The 25,905-nt window shown below is 44.2% G+C and overlaps 2 protein-coding genes across 3 annotated transcripts in view; one reads left to right on the forward strand and one right to left on the reverse strand.

Annotated features, from left to right (window-relative positions):
- Positions 1-10,932, forward strand: part of LOC146964187 (cysteine-rich motor neuron 1 protein) — a 34,448-nt gene extending 23,516 nt beyond the window's left edge. For both annotated transcript variants that reach the window (XM_085767480.1, XM_085767481.1), the window contains exons 9-15: positions 1,694-1,815; positions 3,030-3,248; positions 4,408-4,623; positions 6,294-6,515; positions 7,300-7,422; positions 7,865-8,043; positions 8,474-10,932. In XM_085767480.1, the coding sequence (XP_085623606.1) occupies positions 1,694-1,815; positions 3,030-3,248; positions 4,408-4,623; positions 6,294-6,515; positions 7,300-7,422; positions 7,865-8,043; positions 8,474-8,662 (1,270 nt within the window). In that variant the 3' untranslated portion in view covers positions 8,663-10,932. The remainder of the gene's footprint in view (positions 1-1,693; positions 1,816-3,029; positions 3,249-4,407; positions 4,624-6,293; positions 6,516-7,299; positions 7,423-7,864; positions 8,044-8,473) is intronic.
- Positions 10,933-11,680: 748 nt separating this feature from the next.
- The window catches only part of eif2ak4 (eukaryotic translation initiation factor 2 alpha kinase 4), a 28,177-nt gene continuing 13,952 nt past the window's right edge, over positions 11,681-25,905 (reverse strand). Inside the window, exons 25-39 of the mRNA XM_085767479.1 lie at positions 24,998-25,166; positions 24,262-24,378; positions 24,056-24,121; positions 22,733-22,903; positions 22,517-22,651; positions 22,165-22,272; positions 21,682-21,810; positions 18,496-18,582; positions 18,229-18,338; positions 18,079-18,137; positions 17,664-17,767; positions 16,427-16,495; positions 15,434-15,478; positions 14,337-14,452; positions 11,681-12,099 (exon numbers count right to left, since the gene is read on the reverse strand). Coding sequence (XP_085623605.1) covers positions 12,042-12,099; positions 14,337-14,452; positions 15,434-15,478; positions 16,427-16,495; positions 17,664-17,767; positions 18,079-18,137; positions 18,229-18,338; positions 18,496-18,582; positions 21,682-21,810; positions 22,165-22,272; positions 22,517-22,651; positions 22,733-22,903; positions 24,056-24,121; positions 24,262-24,378; positions 24,998-25,166 — 1,543 coding nt within the window. The 3' untranslated portion in view covers positions 11,681-12,041. The remainder of the gene's footprint in view (positions 12,100-14,336; positions 14,453-15,433; positions 15,479-16,426; positions 16,496-17,663; positions 17,768-18,078; positions 18,138-18,228; positions 18,339-18,495; positions 18,583-21,681; positions 21,811-22,164; positions 22,273-22,516; positions 22,652-22,732; positions 22,904-24,055; positions 24,122-24,261; positions 24,379-24,997; positions 25,167-25,905) is intronic.

Consider the following 25,905-nt stretch of genomic DNA (forward strand, 5'->3'; position numbering starts at 1 on the left):
TCAGTGTGTTTTCCGTCCTCCATAACTCAAAAACCATCATCCCGACCACATGGGTCATGAATGGCATTCTTCTGGCCATCACGGTTGTGGCACACTGGAAATTGTGCCGAGCCAGCAGTCCCAGGGCCAGGGGCCCCAGCGCCTCCCCAAGCCCCTCTATCCCCCTGGAGCCCAGAGCGCTGCTTGGCATTCCACACACCATCTTTAAACAAAGCCTTGCTGTAAGGTCGCAGCTCTTCTCTGTCTCTGTATTTGTACAGTGAGGCACTGGCCAACCCTCACAATGTTGTTTCAAAAGCTGTTATTGCTGTTTCAGCATAGATAGGGAGCTCCGTCTGCTGAGCCCGACGTGCTCTGTCCACTTTATGAGACACAGCGCCGCTCATGGGGTCGAGGGCTTCTTTTATTTATGTCGCCCTGGAAGATGAAGATTAATGGGGTAATTACCGAGGCCAAATGAGACCACTGCCTCATTAAGTAGGTATCATCACTTACCTGGAGGGAGAAACGGAGAGAGGGAGAGGATGAATCAGTGAGGGAGGAAGAAAGAGGGGGTAGAGCAGAAGAGTAGTATAGATACAGGTCATTCTTTCATCTGGTTTGGACAGTTTATCAACCTGCAGGTTATCCATGTTTTATGAGACAGATAATTGGATCCAACTGGTCTATTTCCAGCCCCTGCTGCCCTTTGTACCACTCTCCCCTCTCTGTATGTGAGGATATCCCTTTAACCCTGCTCCTTCTCAGGTTTCTCCTCTCATTTAAGATTTTCCTTTTTGTTTTCTTTACAAATAGCCATCGACTGATACATAAACATCAGAAGAGACTATCTGTATCTCCCCTCGTGCTTCTCCCCAATCAGCATGCCTACATTGGCTCTTATCTGGCCCCTGCTCTTGTGTGCTTTTATATGTCCGCCAAAGGCTTTCGGAGCAGTGGAGATGGCAGCAGGGAGAATTGAAAGCATCTGAATTGGCTTTAGATTTCTCCGTTTGGAGTTTTCTGGGTTGGTATGATGTGCAAACCGCAGGGATCTCACGTGTTGGCCTTTTTATTTGGCGCTCTTCAAAGGCAGCTAATATAGAGACGGGGAAAGCAGGTCCAGATGCTGATTATGCCAGACTTGAGCATCTGGGTCTCTGTATCACAACACCATGTTGCTCCACAGACGTCTCTTCCATCTCGCAGCTTTAAAGGGGACATAGAGTATATTATGGAAATATCACTTTTTGAAGGCTCTTTAACATATATTTGGGTGTTTGTCTTGCCTTTTGGCCCCCATAATGTGAGAATTGACAAGAAAATCTGTAATTTTCAGGCTCCCTAGGTTGAAATCCATGTGGTTTTATGAGCTGGCCCCTCAGTCCCTACCTGGGACCGGTAGAGGGGGTGGGGTGGGACAAGCAGTGGTTCATTTGCATTTAAAGGGACAGGCACTGAAACCAGCCGTTCTGAACAGGGCTGTTTTGAGAGGATGAAAAGAGCTGTGAAGTTTGATCCTTGGTATTTTGACCAAAGCATGTCACAGACATGTCTTTAAGATACCTGGGAACTATTTTAATTTGTGGAAAAGGGGCATGATATGTCTCCTTTAAGCTCTGTTCGCCTGCTGCTGCTGCTTTGACTTTCTAACATGCTTTTCACATCCCCGAGTTCAACGTGCGTCATCACGTGTGTGTTTGTGGCTCCGCAGGAGGAACAAACACGGTTGCGAGATGTGCCGATGCGTCAAGTGTCCCCCCTTCACCTGCGACAAGCACTGCAGCGAGGGCTACCGACAGAACAGGAAGGGCTGCTCCATCTGCATGTGCAAAGGTAACGAAAAAAAAAAGCCAGCCTCTCTGTGCAGCCTGAGGTCAAACGCTTGGTTGTCATTACATTTTTCTCATGTGTATTCATTCATGGTCTCCTGAGAATGAGCCCTGCTTATTGTTGCAAGCTCTTGACCTTTCATGTACCACCACCAGACCATAACGCACATTCATAGATTATCGTGACATTTACTGAATACGCTCCCCAAAGGATAAACCTTATCACAATATACTCGAGCAGTTTAAAGGGCAGAGGATGGAGGATGGAGATTGTTGAATTTCAGCCACTAAGCCACAGCTTTGATTTCCTGTGACCTTTTTGCCGCTCCGCCACAGAGACTTTTATGTTTGCTTGTTTGGGTTTTTGTCTGTGTTTAGTTTTTTTATTTTTTATCCAGGGTCAGTCTGTGCAGCTCTAATTAGATTCCCTCAACCCTCAAGTTTAAAGCAAGTGTGCAGATGCCCATATTTATGCCCCGCCACATTTCATGTGATGTGTTTATTCTGCCAGTTTTTTGCTGGATTATAAATATTTCACTCTGAAATATACCAGTGGCTTTTCGTGTATGGTGGGGTGATCAGTGCAGCTGGTGCCTCATCTCCAGAGACACACAACACAGCAGCACCGCCTGTAAATAAACCACTGTTTACCTGATTTTGAAACTCTTGGATCAGTCTCTTTACAGACTCCTAAAATATTAAAGCACAGGAAACTTTTTTGGGAAGGAAGTTATTTTAGTGTGTTTGTATTTTTGAAAGATTTAAATAGAAAAGAGGAGGCACCTAAACTGTGCAGCATTGTTCTCTACAGCCATGCTGAGTTTAACACACAGTTACAGGCAACTTGGTCTCTACATAAGGTGGATGTGTCCCCAGCTACAGCCTTTTTAGTTTTTTTGTCAGTTCAGAGGAAAACATGGGGAAATGATTGAGTTTTATTTGTGGTTGGAACATAAATTCATTATTGGGAAATAAATATACAATAAAGGAAGATCAAATATTTCTAACAGCTGGATATTCGAGTACATGGAACCATAACCACCGAGCTCTCACTTCAGCCTCTAATGAAACTGGACCGAGGACAATAACACTGACCCTTCTCACTGTAAATTTCAGATGTGCTCAATGAAATTTCCACAGCAGGCTTCTGTTCCTTTTCTCAACAAGTCCTCAGTCCCACTGCAGTAATGTCTGTGCTTTTCATGTCTGTGTCTCCAGAGAGCGGCCATGTCCCCAGCACCACCGCCCCGGCACCGACGCCCAACTACTGCCTCACCTCCAACGGGCACCGATACGAGGAGGGCGACGGCTGGCACGACGGCTGCCGCGACTGCTACTGCCACTCTGGACGGGAGATGTGCGTCCTCATTTCATGTCCCGTGCCCAGCTGCTCCCATCCACTGGTCAGGCCCGACCAGTGCTGTCCTACATGTGAAGGTATGTGTCTGCAACTTCAACCTGACGTCTTTCATCTCCGGGATTAAAGGATGATTTCTGGTTATGAGTGTTATTATGAAGTTAAGTATGTGAATACAGAGTCACAGAGAGTCTGAGAGACACTAGACAGTCAGGCAGGCTTTAGAGAGCTAAGATAACCCCAATCCAAACTAAGGTTTTATGGCTCCTCTGCTGACCATACATGTCAGAGTTACTCACTCACTGATTTCTTGTGCAATGGGGGATTTTGGCATCATAATGGCTTTCACTGACTGTTATGGCTTCATAACAGCCAAACCTGCTGTGTTCTGATCTCAGCCTTTACACCTTTTGAGACAGTGTTGTCATAACCAATAAAAACGGCATCCAAAACAAGAAGAAAAAACCCTTTTTTCTAATAAATTCTACCATCGGTAGAAGGTCAATCTGAATTCAAGAGGCAAGCATCACGTCAAAACAAGTCACGTCATTCAGCATATCCTATTGTATAGATTAAAACTTCGCTCTTCAGAATTGGATGCAGTTCGGTCACTTGGATGCGCGCACACACATCTGGCACGACACGGTACACGGTTGCCCAAGCAACTCATTTGGCTGCGGATCATTCGCTGGCGTTCGCTGGCCACTTCACCTTGCAAACACACACACAGTCTCTGTCTGTTCCTCTAAAAATGGAAGGCACACTGATCCACACCCACACCTTTTTATCCACAGTCCCTCCAACTCATGCGGGATATTTATGGAGGAGTGACTCAGTTGGCTGTTTAAATATTTAGGAGTGAAAGAATGTCTACAACTTTCAGAAGCTACACACACTTTGCAGTCGTGGAGGGGGGGGGGGGACAACAGGCTTTAAGTCTTTGCAGATGTCCGCTGCCTTGCTGGACAGAGCTGTTTTCAAATAAATTAGTGTCAAAACAACAACTTGGACACCGCCCCAGGCTTCTCTTAAATGGACATGAGTCTCCATCCTCATCCCAGTAATCGATGACTGTGTTTATTCTCTGAAGATCTGTTTCCCTTCATTGTCGAACATGTTTTGCTCAGAGCCGAATGAACCAATGTTTATTTGTCACTGAAATCAGAATGCAATGTGAACTTTATAGCAGAACACTTATGATCGTTTCTTTCCCGCCCTTCTCCCTCTTCTGTACTGTAGATGAGTCGGGCAGCGGCCAGCCAGAGGGGATGGACATGGTGGTGTGCAGGGCACCTGGGGGGGAGTTCTACGTGGAGGGAGAGACCTGGAACCTGGACGAGTGCACGCGCTGTACCTGCAGGAAAGGACGTGTGCTGTGCGACACAGAAGTGTGTCCACCGGCTCTGTGCCAGACACCAATCAGGAACAAGGACACCTGTTGCCACATATGCCAAGGTAAGATAAGAAAGAGCCAAGTTTATTTATTTTTTGGTATTTTGGAAAGAATGGGTCTAATCATTTCAGGCTAACGAAGGGGTTGTCAGAAGGAGACGTATAAAGTTGTTTTAATGTGCTATCAGCATGTGGCTTTGGAAGGTCTTGCATGTTGCACTCTGTCGGGCAGTTTTATGTCAGGCACACAGGCTCATAAAGAAACCAGCCAGGACCGGTTGGGTTTACATAGTGATCCTCCAGGCAGGCAGGCAGGCAGGCAGGCAGCAGCACATGTGGACTGCTTTCACCCAGCGGCCCACACCAGAGGTTCATCCAGCTCTAACTTTTTGCAGGAAAGGCAAGAATGTAACTAATCTGGCTGCATCTGTGCCCGCGCTGATGGATATGGGAATACACTCTGACACAAACGTCAAAGGCAGACACAAAACCACACGCATATTTTATTTAGAACTGCACCCAAACACTCGCTCTCATCTCTCTCTCTCTCATACACTTAACAACAACATATCCCAAGCACTCCCAAGCATGAGGCCCACAAAATCAGCAATGCATGACTGCGCCTGAGAGCTGCTTCTTGGGAATGCCGGCAGGCCTTATCGCTGCATCTCCCCTGACAAAAGCAGATTGTCAGAGGCCGGCCTTTGATATATGTATGGGCCTGGTCACCAGGAATGTGGAAATAAGACACATCTCACTGACAGGGCCCTGTGATGTATGGGGTACAGTAGGGTAGGGGGGGTGTGCACATGCTAATTAAGTCTTTGGTCATGAGAAAGGCCATAGATCTCAGGCCTGCGTGGATCTGATGGGAGAGGGAGATAAGGCCTGAGGCTGGTCTGACATCTGCCATATGGAGTTACTTGTGTTTGTGTTTAACATACAGTAAAGCATCTTATCTGTAAAGAGCCAAGTAACATTTATGGATTGAGATGTTATATAGCAGGGTTGAATGCAGGAGGCCTCTCCGCGCAGTTCGGCGCAAGTCAGACTGAATTAGGTTTTTCACTCGATATTAAACTATATTGCTAACTTTACACTACATTGAAAAGAAGCTGGAACACAGCTAAATGTCTCATCTTAAAGAGATAGTTCAACATTTTGGCAAATTGGCCCATTGCCATAATCCCTATAGTCATAGCAGTAGGTTCATTACATTTAATTGTCAGTGCATGTTGTGTTTCGATTGACGGGACAGAGATACAAGCTGCTCAGCTAACGCTACGCTACGGAGGCATAATATTTCCAGCTTTCCCTCATCAAATACACAACCCAACAACTCCAAAACGCTTTTGTGGACAAGCTGTGACCTGCACATTCACCACACTATGTCTTCAGAGTCAAATGCATAACCGAAACTTCATGTCAGACACGGTTGCTTGGCGGAGTGATTTAAAAAGCAAGTAGTTCTGAGTATTTGCTTCATGTGTCGTAATGTTACATAATTATACGCCGATGAGGGAAACGTGGAAATACCGTGCAGCTCGCGTCTCTGCCCCGCCGATCTAAAAACAGCTTGCACCGACAATTAAAGTTAATGAACCTACTCCTAAAACTGTAGGGATTATGGCAATAGGTGAATTTGCCAAAATGTTGAACTATCCCTTTAACATTTGAACTATCCCTTTAACATTTCACCATTAACCCTGTTTTGTGTGTGTGTGCTGCCACAGAGGAGACGCTGAGCCCCTTGCTGCCAGTCAACACCAGCCAGCAGGAGTACTGTATAACCAGCGATGGCGACGTGCTGCTGGCCGGAGACTCCTGGAAGGCGAACGCCTGCACCAGCTGCACCTGCAACAACGGCACCATTCAGTGTTTCTCCCAGCGCTGTCCGGCTGCCAACTGCAGGGTGCCCGTCTTACGCAAGGGCCAGTGCTGCCCACACTGTCTCGGTGAGTATTTCGGTGCGTCTCAGCAAATAGAGAGCCGCCCTGTGCCAAAGTTTGCCTGTAGACCGGAGTGTTACAACACTAAAAATACATGAAAAAGTGAGTGTGCAGCTTATATTGGAAACTAAAATGTGGTTTATGTGACGGCTCCACTCCACACAACTGTCAAAGCTGTGCAAAGCGACCCGTTCTCATTCTTTCTTACCAGCGGTCGGAGGCCAATCCTGACGCTGGGAAAGTTCTAATTCATAATGCTACATGTCAAAAAAAAAAGGAGGGAGTAACTGAGAAAATGCCTGAACGTGTGTGTATGTGTTTGTTCATTAGACCTAGCCACTCCGGCGCTACATGGGCAAACACAACCATTCGTAACAACATTCCATGTGACACACACACACACACGGCCGACTCAGAGTGAAAACATTCCTCGAGCATCCGCACATTCACACGTGTTTCCTGTCCCCGGCTGAATCGGCCCACAACACTCTCTCTGTGGCGGCACAGGAAGGCAAAGCTCCATGTCAGCTTTTCCTATAGAGGAAAACGGCGGCATAGGCTCCCATTGTTCACGGTGACATGAAGCCGTTTCCCCGGGCCCTTTTGTTTTTGTTATTTCCCCAGTGGAAAACAGAATTTTTTTTTTTTTTTTTTGACGTAATGCCTTCACAGGGTGCTACGCTGGAAGTTAGGAGGACGGTTCTTGTAAACACGGCTTATCAATTGAGAGTTCATACAGTAACTCACAATGAGATGTGTTGTAACGGGTCTTGAACCCTGTCTTTAACAGAAATCACCACCTCGGTGCCGGTCATGGTGTCGACCAACGCCGCCAGGACGACGGTCACGGCTACGTCGGAGAGCGCGGCCTGGGTCACCACTGTCACTGTGCCGCCCATCATCGCCGAGACAGGTACCCGCTTGTTACATCTCCAGCTGCTGGGCCATCCCTCCACAGATACACAGCTAATGTCTTCATTACTCATCTCCCTTCTCTTTCACACACCGCCTATTAGTAACCCCATCCTAGTTATTTGGCATCATGGTTGTACTCTTCCTGCCAATCCTTGTGAGTGTTTATACTAACGTGGGGGGGGGGGTGTTTGGAATGCCTCAATAAATCAGTGAGATATAAACTAACTGAAACAATAATGATAAATGGACGTTGGCTAAACATGAGCTGTGTTGGATCCTCCAGAATTAATGTTTCATTGTTGAGCTGCCTGCTTAAACAAAGAAACAAGCTGTTTTGAATTTAGATTTGATACACTGGCAGGAAATAATAATGACAGTATTGGAAATGTGGACTGATGGGAAGCTCCAATTTAAAAAAAAATGCTGTCTGCTTCCCACAGATGAGCCAGGTTTGGGTGAGAATTACCCCAGCCAAACGGAGATGGCGCTCATCTACCAATCAGCCGCCTGGATCCTGGCAGGTCTCCTCCTGGCCATCATCATCTTCCTCATCGTGGCGTTACTGATCAACAAGAAGAAGAAGTGGGTGCAGATGTCCTGCTACAGCGCACCAAAGAAGGTGAGAAGCACTGGGATAAAAAAGGTGCTAAATTATGCAGACTGCCTCTTATAAATAGCAGCGGATGCAGTCTGTGTGTGTGTGTGTGTTGGTGTGTGTGTGTGTATGTGTGTGTGTGGGTGGGTCAGGGAGAGTTTTTGCTTGATCCTCCACCTTCTGCCACAGTCGGTGGTAAACCTGTCATGACAGCAGGATTAATGTAGTTTTCCTTTGCCCTGCACTTTCAGCTGGAACAAGGTCACGTCTGTCACGTAATCTCCAAATCTACCATGAAATGAGATTACAGTAGGGACTGTTTTCACAAGTATTACTTTAACGAGAGAAGGCTCATTTAAGGTAGATTAGCCAGCTTTTCACGAGCTTCTTTCTGACGACCTTGTCACCGGTTCAAACAAATTCCCTAACTTGGTTTTCCCTTTCCCCTCATCAGACGGTGATCCTGAAGAAGCACGTCAACAAGAACTCGGTGGTCTACATGGAGCCCTCCAAGGAGAACAAGTTTCAGAACGTGAAGAACGACTGCGGCATCATCCACTTCTCCCCGGACATGGGCTCCCCCTGCGCGGACAAGATGACCATCCCCCGGGCCAAGCTGAGTCACAACTGGACGTCGCGCTAGAAGCCGCGCCAGCCGGGACTCTGCAGCTCGGAGCTGTCCGGCACCTCCCACTCTCTCTTAACTGCTGTATCCGACGTGATTTCACGTGTCCGCGCACAAACCGGGCGCCGCCACGTCCCCACCGTTTTTTATTTTTTTTGACAGTAAAAACCCGAGGACGCTCTACGAGAGACAAATCAAGCGCCCTCGGTTTCTTTCATCATGTGTCCATATTCTTCTGTGTTTGGACCTTTTTTGTTTTCTTTTTGGGCAGAGTGAGACGTCGGGAGGTGGATGGACGGGGTGGACATGTAAAGGACACGGCCACTCTGGGGCTCTGCTTTAAAAACAGAGAAGGAGGCAGCCAGAGAGGCTCCTCTTGTCAGAATCAGACTTTGACTGTGAACATTGTAATATTGTTGCTTAGCGTTGCCTCCGTTTGAAACTGGAACTCGGAGGCAGTAAGAGGAGCATAAAAAGCTTTAGGAGAGGAGTCTGGGGCTGAGTGCAGCAGTGCTTCGTGGATGTAATTATCATCAGCAGCAGCAGCAGGGAGGCCAAAGGAACTGATAATGCAGTTGGATCAAATGGAGTTCAGCAGCCAAATCAAGTCAACAGGCTTTATGTAGACCCCCAGATCCAAACCCCTGCTTTAGAATGTGTGGTTTCCATCTTAGTTTTTGTATATTTCTACAGTATTTGTACTAGTTGTAGTTGTTATCGGCCACCTCTTGTTTTACTTTTATCACGAGTGTCTCCATGGGGCCAGACTGAATCATTTTGAAAACATTCCCCACCTTAAGGATGTCGTGGAAGGACATGCTTCCCGTATAATAACCTTGTTTCTACCTTCAGATGACCCGAGTCATTCCATCCATACAACAAACCACAATTTGTACGAAACGCAAAACGTTAATTCTCTCTCTATCACCGGTCGGCGATCCAGCAGCCAAACGTCTTCGACTCTCCTCTCAGCCTCATCTGACCCGGGCTCCTCCAGGAGGAACCGGCCCCTGTCAGTTGTAATTCATCATCTCAGAAATCGCAGTGGAGTCGGAGTCGAAGCGGAGCGATACTCATCCAGGATGAATGTCATTTTATTGACAGTAGACGAGAGAAGACGGCGCCAGATGCTTCATCTGGACCGGTGAGGAATGGCTTTGATATCACGCCATGCCTCACTTCTTAACTTCATTCACAGCTCTGTGTGTGCGCGTGTGTGTGTGTGCGTGTGTGTGTTAGGTGGAGCTACTGTTCACACCGAATGTTAGTGATGGTTAGTTATTCTTTTTTTTTTAAAGCCTTAATTCTATAGCCTTAATGCTTTTTTCTTTGTTATCTTGTGTTCTTTCTAATAACTGTGTTAGCCAATATCATCAAATACAAAACAGTAATTTATTCTCCCATTATTAAGATGAACAGATAAATGCTGTGCAGAGCCGCTGATGGTTCTCATCAGCTCTTCATATACTGGTGACTTGTGTGATGTGGGGAGGTGAGCGTTCAAGGGGAGCCTGTTTGTAACTGTACATAATGGTACACATTACAACATCAGAGCATGTTAAAGAGACGTAGCACTTTTTCTTTGGAGCCAGTGTTTTTTAGAAAGCCCACTGCAGGATTCTTGAAGGGATAAAGGCCCTAATCAGGGATTTGATAGGCATATTAAGCACACCACTTAAACCACTCAAGTGAACACGCTGTTGCAGCTACAGGCTCCGTACCAATCTGATCAGTATGGAGGAGGATGGAATCTGAGCAGCATTACGAAACAGTTTTCATAGGAGAAAGAAGAAAAAAAAAGGTTTTGGATCGGAGTTCTCAATCCATTGCCAATTTCTCGATACAAAGACCATTCTGATGCCAAAATTGGTTGGAGACCAATTAATATTGAAGTGTTTTAGTAACAGTAGATTTGTGTCTGTCTGAATCATGACCATGTGCTTTAAAATGAAGAGGTGACTGTAAAAGCTTACGCAATTCTTTGTTCTTCTATGTGTTTAAAAAAAAAAGTAGTTTAAATTAGTAGAACAGAAGAGTACCTTATTTATTTTTTCACATAGCTTTATTTATTAATACTAAACTATAGTTTGAGATTTTTTTTTTTTCTTTTTTGAAAAATGAACTTTTGGTAGCCAAAGCTGCTGTACATTGTAGACCATTTACCATTTCTATCTGCTATATTCTATACAACCTTATTTATTTCACTGTTGCAGACTTTGTAAATATGTTTCCTAGATGATGAACTGTAACATTTACACTTATTTTGAAAAATAAATGTGTGAACCAAAGAGGCCGCTGTGGATTTCAATGATACTGAAACTTGGGTGGGAGCATAAAGTCCCCTAAAGTGCTGTGATGTCATCCAACGTGGTATCTGTTAGTGGTTTTTTTACTTCACCCACAGATTTGCAGACTCATGCACATCTGGTTCTGAACTCCTGCTCCAAATGGGAATTTGTCTTCTCTTAGTTCCTTTGAATGTGATCGTTTTCTCCTGCTTACCATGGCTGCTCTCTTATCTCAGTAGCACAAGCAGATGTGTTTAGTGTTGGTGGCTTGTTTCTGAGGAAGAGGGGGGGTCCTTTGAGATTTAAGCACTAGCGAAGAGCAAGTAGACCTCTCATCCATCCGACGGGCTAATAAAACGCTGGAAAACGTAAAGACAACCAGCCAAAGCTGGAAACCTGGATAATCCTCAGTGCAGACTGCACCGTTGTTTTGACTTGTCCATCAAAGCTGGCTCATAAACTTCAAGGTGAGGAAGTTCCTCCACAAGGATCAATTAAGCAAACAGGAGAGTCGGTTCCCAGACCCTGAAAATGTAAAATCCTGCAATTCAAAGCCTCTGGCCTTCTGAAAACAATAACTGAAGTACGAGTATGAGCTGAAATAAGGAGATCATGATTTTATATGGATATGGATATGGTTGTAAGCTATGTATATTATCCAGACCATTAATCACCAGGAAACCTCAAAATGAAAACAGCTGTGTTCTCACAGAAGTAGATAGAAAGCACACATCACTTCACAGCGTGTGGGAAACATTGATTTATTCTGACTGTCCATCTTGTTGCTAATTAGAAATGTAAAACTATTGTATTCATGACACATAGTCTTCAGTAAAAAGCCCTTTCTCTTTCAAAAACCACAAGTCTATTAAGGCAAAGTCCGGTAAACCTCTACTTCTGTTTTAAGGAACTCGGATTGGAGTTTGGGGAAAGTTATGGAGTTTTGGCTGAATAGTTACCATTCAACATTATTAGAAAAAAAGTCTTTGGGGCTCACTCTTTCCACATGGAAAATATATGAACTGATCAGTCTTCAAGAAGATTCAGTAGGTCCATGGATGGAGAAGGTCTCTGAGAAGATACAGAGCTGGTTGTGTCCACCTTGGTTCTCAAAGCAGGATCTTGTAGTAGTCGTCCTTGTAGCTGTACAGGACCACCACAGCCATCCTGCAAGAGGACATCCGTCATGTTAAAGGTTTAAAACATAGAAAAACAAAAACAAATACACTGTGGAGGGTTTCCACATCTCAGTCATGTTACCATGTCAAGAAAAAACTAAAACTTGCACAGAAATAAACATTACCTAAATACTGAAATGGAAAATCTATCTTACATCTTCTTTATGGTCACGATCACTCCATTTATTTCTATAGATTACTTAATTATAACATAATATAAATTGCAATTTAATGGTCATTAGTTCATAATTAAAGTGCAGTTACTTAGTGGAGCCCCAAGTAATGTCACTTAGTCATCACAGTGTGATTTCAGTTTGTTTTGGTTCATGTCCAAATACCTGCAAAGCTAATGACATCAATCAGCCACAGTTGAGCTTATACTGTAAGATTTGAAACGTAGGAAACTGGAGTAATTACTAAACATGTGTTAGCATGCAGTATTAGCATTTAATTAAACTGGGGCGTCACATCCAAGTTTGAAAGTTCTGATATACAAACCAATAAAAACAAAGACAAAATCTGTGTGGACATTGTTGTCCTGTGTTACTGAATGTGAACTCAAAAAATATGAGGTTCTACTCACAACACAACCTTCTCTAACCATACAAATTGTTAATTTCCCACTGCAGTTTGAGCTGAAGAGAAAGTGAAGTGACCGTGAAGCCTTGGGGCCATGATTAGTTCCTGGTCTTCTGCAGCCAGGTGACTTCAGCTCACTCACTCATCTGGCCTCAGTCGGCCTTGCCCCACATTTGACGAAAACAACCAAACAAACATTAACTGTCGCACTAAATGTTTCCATTGTTGCCTCCATGATGCTTGTTTATTGGTTAAGAACCCCCCCCCCCCTCCCCTCCTCTCCTCTTTCAATGGCAAATCTAACACACAGCAGAGACAGGAAATAAAAACCAACTGTTCTGCAGAGGGAGATGGGACAGCAAAGAGCGAGGCTTTGATTTCTTTTGTTTGTTTTGTTACCATCTCATTCATGAAAGAAAATCCGTTGAATCCCTGGTAGGTTGGCTCTCTATGGGCATTCAATAGCATCTTAACACGAGAAGCTCAAACACTGAGGATTTAGTTTGGGATTTGAAAAAAACATTTCAATAGGAAGCTTGGGAATATGAAGCGCTCCGTCCACAACCACATGAGTGGAAGACGTTAACCCCCCCCCCCCCCCCCCCCGGTGCTGCAATCTTGGTGTCAATCAAACTTGGGTGTTAAGACACAGACATCAGAAGACCAAACAAGGAAAATCCTTCTCAAGATTTCACCTCAGGAAATAGGATCAACTGAGGATTTAATGTTCTGCAAGGCGGTAGTTATCCGTCTAACAGCTCTCTTTGAAGGGCTGACTGTCACTGTTACACCTGGAGTGTGTGGGCTTGGTGGGAGCACTGGAGTGGCAGCAGCCCATAAAAGGAGGTTTACCCCTAAGTGGTCTTTAATGTATTCTGCTGTTTGCTTCGGGTTTCATTTGAATAAAAATAACAAAGTGAGAAGTGGAAGGAAACGTGGCAGTGAGCGGAGAGACGAGGCTGTGGGTGTCTGGCTCGTCTTCCACCAGGGCTCCTGCTGAGACGAGACGTCTCATGAGCATTTGTTCAGAAAATGTCTGTACCGGATCAAGTTCCTGTTTTTTCTTCACTTATGGGGGGCGAAGTTAAATTAAAAACATTTGACTCTGAAAGTGAAAAAGTGAAACTTTCACTTTTGGGTCTTCCCACAATTTTTAACAGTCTGATTTGTTCCAGATTTATTCAAGTGTTCTTAGGTATCAAAATCATTTCTGTCATTCGTTAAAATCCAGAAATGTCCCAAGAACCATCAGATAAATTGGCACAAATTGTTGTATTGACGTTCGTGGCCCCCAAACAGTGAATCCTGCAGACTTTGTGGTGAACAAAATGTCTTGACAGCTTTTGGATGGACTGCGATCAGATTTGATCCAGTCACGTTCATCACAGCTGTAATAACTTTGGCGATGAAGTTTCAATCTACCCTAAACACTTAGATCGTGCCTGAACATCATCATTGTGAGCCTGTTAGCATGTGGATGTTAGCATTTAGCTGTGAGCACCGCTGCACAGCCTCACAGAACCACAGACTCTTCAGTTTCATCCTCACTAGATTCTAGATGCCACGCTGGCTCGTCTTAGCAAGATCACTTCATGTGCACAAATGTCACTACATGCAAACATCTCCAGATCAAAGATGCAGACTCACTTTTTCACAATTTTGAATTGGTGGATTTCATCACAGATGGATTTCAGGTAGCGCTGCTTTGGGAGACGAGACAACAGAGTCTTCACGCTGCTGTTGAACTGCTCTTCATTGTCAAACTGAAAAAACAGAGAGAGAGAAAGAGCAGAGGTTAACACACACAACACGGTGCGTACAAGCAAAGTGACAAAATGCTGCAAAAACACATCGAACTCAGTGACATTGAACAAAGCCCGGTGCAGTTGGTTTTTACTGTCAGAAATAGTGGCGACTGTCCAACGACACGCCTCTGGAGCCGTCGTTTTCTACACGTCTGCTCCCACTTCAGAATCACAAAGGCAGAATGCGTTTTGTAAGAATGAATGGAGTTCTTCATCCGCAGCCTCAGAGTATATTTTTGCATGTCAAGTGTAGCAGAGCAGCGAAGCTACAAAGCTACAGTGGCTTTCTACATTTCCTTAGCTCCTTGTGTGACTCGGGGTAATTTAGCCATATCTAAAACAGGCCTTTCCTGCACGCCTGGCTCTACACACTGTGTATTGTCATGTGTTTTATACACCAAATGTGTTTTCTTTGACACATGTGCTTTGAGGCGCTGACTATATAGGTGGCCCATTCATTTATAGAGTGGAGGCTTTTGCTTATATAACACCAGTGTTAAAAGAGTTTTCTTCATGTTTCTTAGCACAGCATAATTAAAGTCTTCTTTTAACCCTACGCTGAAGGGAACCCGGGTTTTTATGAGTGTAGTTTGGTCAGGAGTTTGGAATGTGAATATTAACACCCTCTTAAGTGTGAGTTTTTGTAAAGCGTATTGCATGTCTGTTGCGTATGTGAGCCTTGTTAAAGGAGTGGAACGTATTGACCCTCCAGCAGGTCTCCCTGGCTGCCAGAAAAAGGCCGGGGTGTTCCCTCACACCGCTCCTCGTCGGACAGGACTGTACGGAAGGAGACGGGATCCCCTCTTCCTGTCTGGAACCCTGACCTCTATTGGCCGTTCTTTCCACTTCCTCCTGCTCCCTCCCCACCCTGCGTTACAATGCAGCTTTTTTTATTAACTCTGCAGTGTTCTTGATGAAGCCAACGGGGGGGGCACCGACCTCCAGAGACAGGAAGTTGATCAGCGTTTCCTTCAGCAGGTCCACCTGTGGGATGGTAAAGAACGCAACAAAACAAGCAAGGTTACGCTCGGAGCACAATGGAGGCTTATCTCCCACTGCAACCATTAACACAAACTGTACAGAACAACAAAGGTGTCACGCTTTTTGACAGGAGGAGGCCACGTAACAGCCGAGCAAGGCATTCATGACCAAACTAAAAATACCAACTGTTCAACAGGTTGTGTAATTCTTTCAACACAAGATAATCCAGACCACTCTGGCATCAGAAAATTACTCATAATTCAGATTTCACAATGCTCTCTCTGGGCTTGAAAGCACTCCATGTCCCTTTTCCAGGAAGGGACTAATGACCCCCTGGGTTTATCATTGGAAAATGAATACTGTTGTGTGACTGATGGACGCGCAGGCTCATGACAAGTGCTGACATGCATCGGCCAAGAGTTACAGCTCAGCATAAGTGCCTACTGGAATCAAGGTGATTATGGCTGTTATGGTTCAATAACTCATATTCACTGTTGTGTCGCTGATTGGTTCCAGAGCCACGACAGGAATGACACATGTATTTAGAAAATGCTACAAATGTGGTAAATAGGACACGCAGAGATGATTTACACTGAGATTATCTGGCCATAAATCTACAGCGGTACCACAAATAAACTCAATATGGCAGCCATTTACATCCCCTGAAATGACACACTGGCTGCCTTCTGTTCAGTGTTCATTGTTCTGGAGCCAGCAGAGTAGATTCGCAGCCATCTTACCTCCAGCTGGGGATTTTAGCGCAAGGCGAATAACTATAAAAGGGCTGCTCCCAGTGATGTTTACTGTTTTAGCTATCAAAAGCTTTTTTTTCCCTTGCTGTGTGATTTCACACATGAATTCAAGAGATAAGGTGGGAGAGCTAAAATAAAAAAAGGGGGGTGGGGGGATGGGATTGGGAGGGATAAAGGGGTAAACAAACAAATGACTTACCGCCAGAACCTCAATGTCATTGCTCTTGTTCTGCAAATTGCTACCAAGATTCTTTAATCTGGTTTGGATCTGGAAAAGAGAGATTCAGAGCAGAACAAAGGGAAAGGGTGGGAAATAATCAAAATTGTTCCCATGATCAAAATAAAACGGCAAGGCAAAAAAAACCCCATCTTTACATGCTTTTTATAAGCAAACAACTGGCCTGGCCTCAAGTTTACAGGCACCACATTCTTTATGGCCAACGCAACAATGTTTAGGCCTGACACGCACAGATACATGAAGAAGAAGGAAAGACGGTCACATAGAGAATACTGCCATGCAGAGAGATTACAGAATACAGTACTGGAGACCACTCAGGGACTGTAATCCACGATATATAGAGTAGAGCACAGGTATAACAGGGCGACCTTTCTTTATATCCAAAAATAAACACTAAACAACTTCGGCTTCAAGTCAGTTTTCACTTTTCAGGCCTCAGTGAAGCTACGTTTTTATAAAATGTTTGAAAGAAACGTTTGAGCAAGTAGATATGAAGACTGCAGTGTTGTCTGAATGTCCACTGGTAAGATAAAGATGAGTAAGGTTAAAGGGATAGTTTAACATTTTGGCAAATTGGCCTATTGCCATAATCCCTATATTTTTAGGAGTAGGTTTGTTACCTTTAATTGTCGGTGCAAACTATTTTTAGAACGGCGGAGCAGCTGGTCAGAGCTAGGGAAGCCAGGACGCTAATGGATTTCTTCGTTTCCCTCATCAAACTCATCAAATACACAATCCAACAACTCCAAAACGGTCTCTCGTAGCGTGGTCATAGGTCTCTATCTCATAGTGTGGTGAATGTGCAGGTCACAACTTGTCCACCAGAGCGTTTTGGAGTTGGATTGTGTATTTGATGATGAAAGTACTTTTGACATTGACTCTGACTTGACTTTGATGAGGGAAACCAAGAAATCCCATTAGCCTCTGTAGCGTAGCTCTGAGCAGCTCGCGGCTCTGCTCTGCCGTTCTAAAAACAGCTTGCACCGACAATTAAAGGTAACAAACCTACTGCTATGACTGTAGGGGTTAAGGCAATGGGCCAATTTGCCAAAATGTTGAACTAACCCTTTCAGGACGATGGTTGGAATGATGCATTGACTTTCTAATGTAAGGATATGAAGAGCACCGAGTGTCCTCACAGTTATACAAAGACCAACATGTGTGTGTGTGTGTATGTGTGTGTGTGTCCATCGCAAACCTGAGTCTCGTAGCGGCGTCTAGCACTGGAGGAAACCTTCTCTGGGCTGATGACGTTCACATTCATGTTCATGGTGCCACTGCTTCCGTGCTGCTCTGAGGAGCCTGGAGACAAAACCAGATGTTCATTCTCACATTTCTTTAGACCAGAAGACTTTTTTTTTTTACATTTTCAGTATCTACCACTTAATCACAGCTCTCAGTCAGGACCACAATGACAACTGATCATCTCTGCATAACAAAGGTTTAAAGGTCAAGGTTCTGATGCAATACTAGGATCAGTATTGTTGTGAGTTCTCTGCTCCATGCAGAACAGAGGGAGGACTGTTTTCATGCAACACTAAGGACTTGGGGTTACAAACGATACAGCATACAGGAGCTGACGGTAAACAGGAAGATGGGGCTGACTACGGTACCTGTGGTGCTGAGCTGTGATGCTTTGGGGTTCTGAAGAGACATGCCTTCAGAGGTTTCTCTGCAGGAGCACAAGGACAACTTTTATTAGAGCGTCGTCTTCACATCGTTCACAGTCACCAGAGCAGCACGTTCCACCAAAACCTCTGTACCTGTTTCTCTCCTCGCAGAATTTGGTCCGACATTTCTGAATGATGTGGTCCGCCAAGTCTGTCTCAGGAATCCTTTTCTCCGACTGTCTGTCCTTCTCAAAGGATTTTACCTGAGGACAGAGAATGAAATGTCAACCTTTTCATAATTCCCTCTTATCAAACAGTAATCTGCAATGATATCAACAGAAAACTTGTTTTTGAAACCTGGTCTGTTGCTGCAAATTAGACTTTTCTGAACTGTATTGAACAATACTGGTGCTGGTTTACCTTCACATAGTTTCCCTCCTTGTCTGACACCAGAGCCATGCAGGTGATGCCAGCCAGCCTACAGTGGTCCAACAACGTCTCCTGAGACTGAACACACAAAATGACAAATTGAACACACACACACACACAGTGTTGGTTTAAAGGGACTTTTTGTAAGTTTTCTCTGCAGCTAAACATATAGTTCGCTGTCAGGAGCGGAAGATGGTGATTGATGCTTGGCAAGTCATTGTTCTGTTTACAAGACAAGAGGTTATAAAACTCGCTCTGAGCAGAGCTACATCTTCAGGGCAGACTGGAGGCCACAGTGAGTCTCTATCAGAACGTGAGGAGACAGGCTGGGGCTAGCAGGTTAGCATGCTAACTTCAGCAGAGGAACAATGTGATAGAAACTGGGGTTAACATTGCTGTTGTTTTCCACCACTGTGGTGAGTAAGAGAAGGAAGCTGATGCTAAACAGCTGTTGTTACTGCTGATGCTGGTGAAGTAGTAATAGTGAAACTTACAAATATCTCATTCAAAACACGTGACTCAGCAGAACCAGGGGTTATTTCTGAACATACAGAGGACTCTTCATATCTACACACATGAACCATTGACTGCTGCTAGAATCCTGCTGCATAGGTTTAGGAGGAGCTCGACTTTTGAGAACTGCAAACTGCTGATAGTTTGTTGCCCTCATACAAGTTTCACAGTGTTTTTCCATTAAATAAATTATATGTTGACTCGAGAAAATCCTTTGTAATTACACCACTGGCTAGTAAATAAAGTGTCACACATGCTCATAGACTGCAGTTAGGTGCAAGCAGGCACTGAATAGAAATAAACACAGGCTGCTAACAGCAACCAACAAAGTCCATTCACACATTGGCAATATACAGGCACATTTCAATAAACTAGAACATGATGGGGGTCAGCAGTCTTCTCCATGATAGTGCAGCTACTGAACCAGAGACCATTTAAAGGCTCAGGAGTTAGGTTACAATACTTTTCACAATATTCTAACTTTTGATTTACTGATTTTTGGGTTTATCATTACAATTAAAAGAAAGATCTAAGAAATAGTTCAGTCTGTGAGTAATGAATCTATATAGTATATTAAGTTTCACTATCTGAATTGAACTTCTGAAATAAATGAACTTTTCTATTATATTCTAATTTATTGAGCTGCACCTGTAAATGCAATTAATTGCATGTAAATTGCTTCACATCTTCATATATTGTACCTTTACAGATTGGAGCTCATTCTCCCAAAACCTCACTACACTACAGTAGTGTGCACCGTGCATGGGCTCACAACCAAAGCCAATGTCTATTCAGGTAGTATACTCATCCATGGCAGTGCACATGTACAAGTAGCCTATGTTGTATATGTTTGGGTCGGTCCAAAATATTCTCATTAACTGTATTTTTCCTTCTCTGGAAGAGCAGCTAACGGTGGAACAGAACAAACCCAGCAGTGTACCACAACTGTGTGTGTGCATAAGGTTTAAAACTTCCTCTTTTTACACAACATTCTCATTGACAGAACAGACTGAGTCAAAGGGAAGTGACTGCCTGGAGGCCAACGGGCAGCTCTGGGCCGTGTGCCTTAGCTGACCCTATGTGTTAGGGCTTTGCCATATTTGGCTAATAAAAACTAAAGAGTGGAACCGTCTCCCGAGGATGAATTAAAGCTGCAGATTCCATCTGTTAAGAGTCCAGCATGTGAAAGGTGTTAACAAAAAGTCTAGGAAGGAGGTCCGAACAAGGCATTCTCACCGATCTCGCCACCGGTCAAGGCACCAGCCTGCATACAAAATCAAGAACGCACACAAACACTGTTGATAATTTGCAACTTAATGCCAAACCCAAGCTTTCCTAATTGCTTCCAAGGGCTCAGGGGAAGAAGGAAAGAAGGAAGCCAATCATATTTGTCCTGGGCCAGAACAAAAGACAATGAGGACCATTAAAGCAAATACTTGAACCACTGCAGAAGTGGAAAGTTAAAACAAGACGTTGTAAAGAGTAGAGGGAGGAAAAAACAAGGAGCATTTAAAATGTGGGCACGGGGCTATGCCAGAAGGCGTTTTACACAAACACACAAACAGGCCTGAGATCAGTTTGTCACATAAACATGAAGAATGTGACATAGGCATGGCATCTGGAGTTTTGGAACAGAGTATAAATAAGTTCACTTTGAAGGGACTGATCTGAGCCCGTTTGTTCTCTAATTACAGCACGGTTTGCGCTGACAAGAACTCTACAAAAAAAAGCTTTATTAGAAGCTTGTCTAACAGACGATGTCGTGTTGCTCCACGCTAACGCAACCGCAGCTCGTTTTCTGGCATGTTCACTTTTTCTGATACGGTTACGAACGATGTATCTGTTGCTGACGGACAGGAGGCTTTTTCCCTCAGGAACGCAAGTCAGGTGTTCCCTCTATGGGTGGGCCGAGGTTACTACAGGTCAAGAAGTCCTGGGGAGGTGAGCTTGCTATTGGATTTAAAAACTCACAAACACAAGAGTTTACACATGCAACAAACACGAGGGCTCAGTTACATAATCATTAATGGATAAACAAAAAAAACCATTGAAATCCCTCTGTGCTGCTCTACCTAAATCCTCTTTCTAGATCTTTTTTTTTTTCCTCTTTCACGAGTCCGGAAGCAACAGAAAGGGAGTGACTTAGTGAGCAGTGGACTGTTTCCTTTAGCAGAGATATATTTAGGCTCTCGCCTTAATGGGTCTTACTTAACTAGGGTTTAAGTAACTGTTATGCATTTATACTGCAATATTGCTTACACACATGCCAACTCTCCAAGCTTTTTCTAAAATAATCTGATCCGAATCACAGATGTTGCTCCATCTTTTATCCAAACAGTGACACAGAGACAATTCTTGAACGCAACAATAACATTGCAACACTTTGTGGATGAAGATTTCACTCTATCCCACTCAAACAAACAAGGTGTTAATGTTCTATGAAAAGAAGCAAAGTATTGGCAGCGAGGAAAAAGACTGCTGGAAGTGAACGCAACTGCAAACAATGCAGGTTTTTATGACCTCGGGGAGTTACACAATGCATTTTTGGTGCATAACACGGAATAGTAAACATAGCTTTGTAAACAGGAAAATCCAAATTGGCTTAATTTGTGTTTTTTTCTAAACTGAATCCAGTCAAACAGTGAATGCAGGACTGCTGCTAACCTGTGAGACATCATAGGCGATGTCCGCAGAGATACCGGTGCTCCACAGCTTCTGAACAACACTGATGGCTTTGGACATTGAAGAGTGTCCCACTGGGACCACGAGGGCATCACAGGAGCTCACTGATGGCTGAAGAGAAAACACAGAGAATGTAAACAAAACAAAAACAGTCAAATAGTGGAAACATTTGTAATAAAGGAGTCATTTCAAAGTTCGTCTCCATCTTTAAACTATATGCAGCTTTCATCTGGGCATCGCTTCCCAATTCTGAATCTGGAATATAGAACATGATGCTCCTCCAGAAATAACTTAATGGCGTCAAGAGTCACAGTGATCATAGTTATTAACATGTTTCTAAAAGTGGCTGTGTGGCGGCCGACTGCTGTAATAAGGCATCATTAAATATGAAACTCTGCCTGCTGCTCCTTCATTACAATAATCAAGAATGTCAGATCTCATTATGTGTGTGTCTCTGTCTCTCACCGGCTCCTCCATGTTGGCAATAGCAGCACAGACTTTATCCAGGGCCACACTGGCCCCTACTGCAGAAGGGACTGGTACTGTGTGAGCTGGCCCTCTAAACTCCATGATCTAAAAGCAGAAGAGAACAAACCATATGAAGATACCACATAAGACTGCATCATATGGAATTAATGTAGCACAGACAGAAGACCTAGATTCAAGGTGGAAAAAAATATGGTTCACATATAATACATACATACGTGGAAGGAAAAGATTTGCCCACGTAAAATAATAGCTGCAGATTTTTGCCATATCTCCAAACCACTTTTATGAGTTCTAATATGCAGAATGATGAATGACTGTAAGAACCTACCAAGTGGTCGTAGCGCCCTCCAGCAGCCACTATATCTGGCACAGTCCGCTTGCGTTTCCTAATAAAAGCCACAAACTGGAAGATGACCCCAGAGTGGTGCTGCACCTTGTAGACTAAACCTAAGTTGACCACCACCTGCAGAGGGGACAGGTCTACGTTAGAAAAAGAGAGAACATGAACACGCTTTCAAGCTGCATTTATCTATCTAAAAATCACCTGCAGTTTAACTCCCAGTCTGCGCAGAAGCGTTGTGAGCTCCTCCAGGTCCTTGAGGCCCTGCTTGGCGAGCTGGGTGACGGCGGTCTTCTGTTTGGTGAGTGATGTCAGCAGTGGCGCCAGGTCCTGTAGATCCCCCTTCTGTTCTATGTATTTGTACAGTGTCTGCAACTGGGGTGGGGGGGCGGAGGGTAACAAAGAGGGGGAGAGACCTCAGTGAGTATGAGCGTGCTGCTGGAAGGCTGATTCAGGGTTCACGCTCTCTTGAAATCATTTTCCAGGACATTTTCAGCTGCTACAGTCTGACAGACATGTTATTACACCATAAACAAACACCCCCTGTCCCATTCATGCTTTGAAAAAGTATTTTTGTACCTTTTTTTGTATATTTAACCAGTTTGTTTCAATGTTTATTCCTCTCTCTCATTCTCTCTCCCAGAAGTCTGATTTAAAGGGATAGTTTAACAGTCAGGACCTGCACATTCACCACGCTATGAGATAATACGAGGCAAATGCAGAGACTGCTTGCCGAAAAACTGCCCCCTACAGGAACGCGCATCAGCGGTTTTGCATGGATTTACCTCGAAAACAACTCTGTCTCGTAACGTTGTGTTATTATCTCATAGCGTGGTGAATGTGCAGGTCACAACTTGTCCACCAGACAATATTTGATGAGTTTGATGAGGGAAACCAAGAAATCCCATTAGCCTCTGTAGCTTAGCTCTGAGCAGCTCACCACTCTGCTCCACCGTTCTAAAAATAGCTTGCACCGACAATTAAAGGTACTGTAACAAACCTACTCCTAAAACTATAGGGATTATGGCAATGGGCCAATTTGCCAAAATGTTGAACTATCCCTTTAAAGATGTGCAGTCTTTGGCTCTAGCTTATCTATGAAATGACCTCTTACATCCTTAGAAATTATGACAAATATATCACAAAAACATGTTGTTTTTTTGTTTATAAACCAGGCCTATAACAGCTCTCTGCTGCTCCTCGATCTGTAACACAGCAGAAGAGACAATAGGACCAATCCTGGAAACATTAATCAACTCAAAATCTCTAGTTTTCTTTGGAATAGAAATCCTTGGTGGAAAAAGTCAAATAGAGCTCTAGTAGCTGATGTCATGATGTGATGAATAATTTTCCAGGACAACTCGAGCTTTTCCAGGACATTTGACTTTTTTTTTCTAATTTTCCATGTGTTTTCCATGACTGGAAAATTGGTCAACGATTTTCCAGGTTTTCCCTGGTTTTCCAGGACACATGGGAACCCTGCTGATTGTTTCTACGAAGAGGTCACGACCTCCGGTGGACACTCACACTGTTGGTTGACAGTGAAAAGTTGCAGAACTTCGCCTCCACCTCACGTTTGGTCAGTTTTTCACTCTGAAGCAAATACACAGAAAGAAAGAAAAAAAAGGTCAGGGAAAAGTTATACTTCCATATTTGGTGAAAAAAACACTACTGTATATGTTTGAACCAGAATATCAACAACATCTGTGATGCAGGTGTGGCCTTGCACTGACCATGGCATCACACAGTATGCTGGAGGCCTGGCTCAGTTTGTCCTCGGGGACGCCGCTGTGGAGCAGGATGGCTTTCAACAAGCTGGTGTGGTTCAGGTAAATGTTGTAGTTCCTTTCCTGCGGTCACAAAACACAAGCAAACACACCTTTAACCCACTCGGCCGCAATTACTGACAATACCACAAGCACTACTGTACGACGAGCGCCTCAGTGAATAATAACCACCGTGTCCGGCTGCCCTCTCATTCTGTCTGACTCACATATTCTTAAAAGCTTTCACACAAAGAGCTGGGTGCTGGAGAGGAACTGTGAGGGATGGAATAGAGGAGGGAGCCAAGGTTGACTGGGTTTGTGCGACATGCACAGGAATGCTTGCGACTGGAGACTTGACGCAGCACTGGGACACGCAGGCAGGAAATGGACTGAGCTGGGAGGGAGGGAAGGAAGTGGACAGAGCTGCTCATAACAGATTTATTATGTAAATAATAACTACAGTGTAAATCTGTCAGGATTATACACACTTTGGTATGTTAGGAATGTGAGGCGGGAAGTAACACGGGAAAAAACAACAACAGGACCGGGTGCGATGGTGGCATCCGAAGGGAAGTAAAAAGAACAATGATGCGTCCAGCACATCAACACACTGTTCTGTGAAAGTGTGTCGAGACAGGGCAGCACAAACTGTCAGCTCACTAGATCATTTCAAAGACAGTGTGTGTGTGTGTGTGTGTGTCACCTGTAGTGCAGGGAATTCCTGGACTATTTCAGAGATGGTGTAAATAGTCTCAGCGTCAGGGAGCAGGCTGTTGGTGACGGGTGTGATGATGTCAAAGGCGCACTCCAGGAGCTCCCTCGGGTGAGCGCGGTCCAGCTTCCTCGGGCGGAAGACGCGTTCAATGCTGTACCTACAGGGACGACAAAGACAAACAGACACACGGTGTTTACTCCCAATGTGTAGGTCTCGTTTCCCGAGAGATTCAGATTATTTTAAGTGATGATCCGAGCGCATTTAAATGCTGCAGTTCATCTGAACACAAGCCTGACTGGTGATTAAGCTGAAGAACTTTAATTTGGTGGAGACAATGAAGAAACCCTAAAGCTCTAGGTTTTATCACAACATCACCGACTTAATTATTATAACCGTTTATATTAAAGTATTTCATCAAAAGACAGAAACGCAACAGAGTACTTAATTAAGGCATTTAGTTCCCTGGTTTGTACTGTTAAAGACAGAATCATCTATAATACACATAATGAACTTGACTTTTACTAGATAGTGGCCCCTAACTTAAGATTTTAGGAGCACAAGCAGAAAATTTACGGGCGCACAGTAATTTGACTTGCAAAGCAAATATTCACATTTCCTTTTCACTGTATTATTGATAACTTCTTTGATGAGGATCCTCATGATACTCTAAATCAGGATTTGCCTCTGGTACACTAGGATTAACAAGGAGGAAGTATGCACCAATGGTTCTATTAGCCAACAGCAAATTTACTGGTCACACATGCGCAAGCAGATAAACAATTTACTTGCACTGTCTCAGATTTTAGGGGCAAAATGTCCCCATTTAGGGGCAGCCTGGAGCCCTGGGAGCTATTATCTACTGGATGAATCAATACTAATTCATGGATAAATAAAGC

This window comes from Trachurus japonicus, chromosome 22, assembly GCF_045865225.1.
Source record: "Trachurus japonicus isolate A0001 chromosome 22, Traja_1.0".
Taxonomy (NCBI): Eukaryota; Metazoa; Chordata; class Actinopteri; order Carangiformes; family Carangidae; genus Trachurus; species Trachurus japonicus.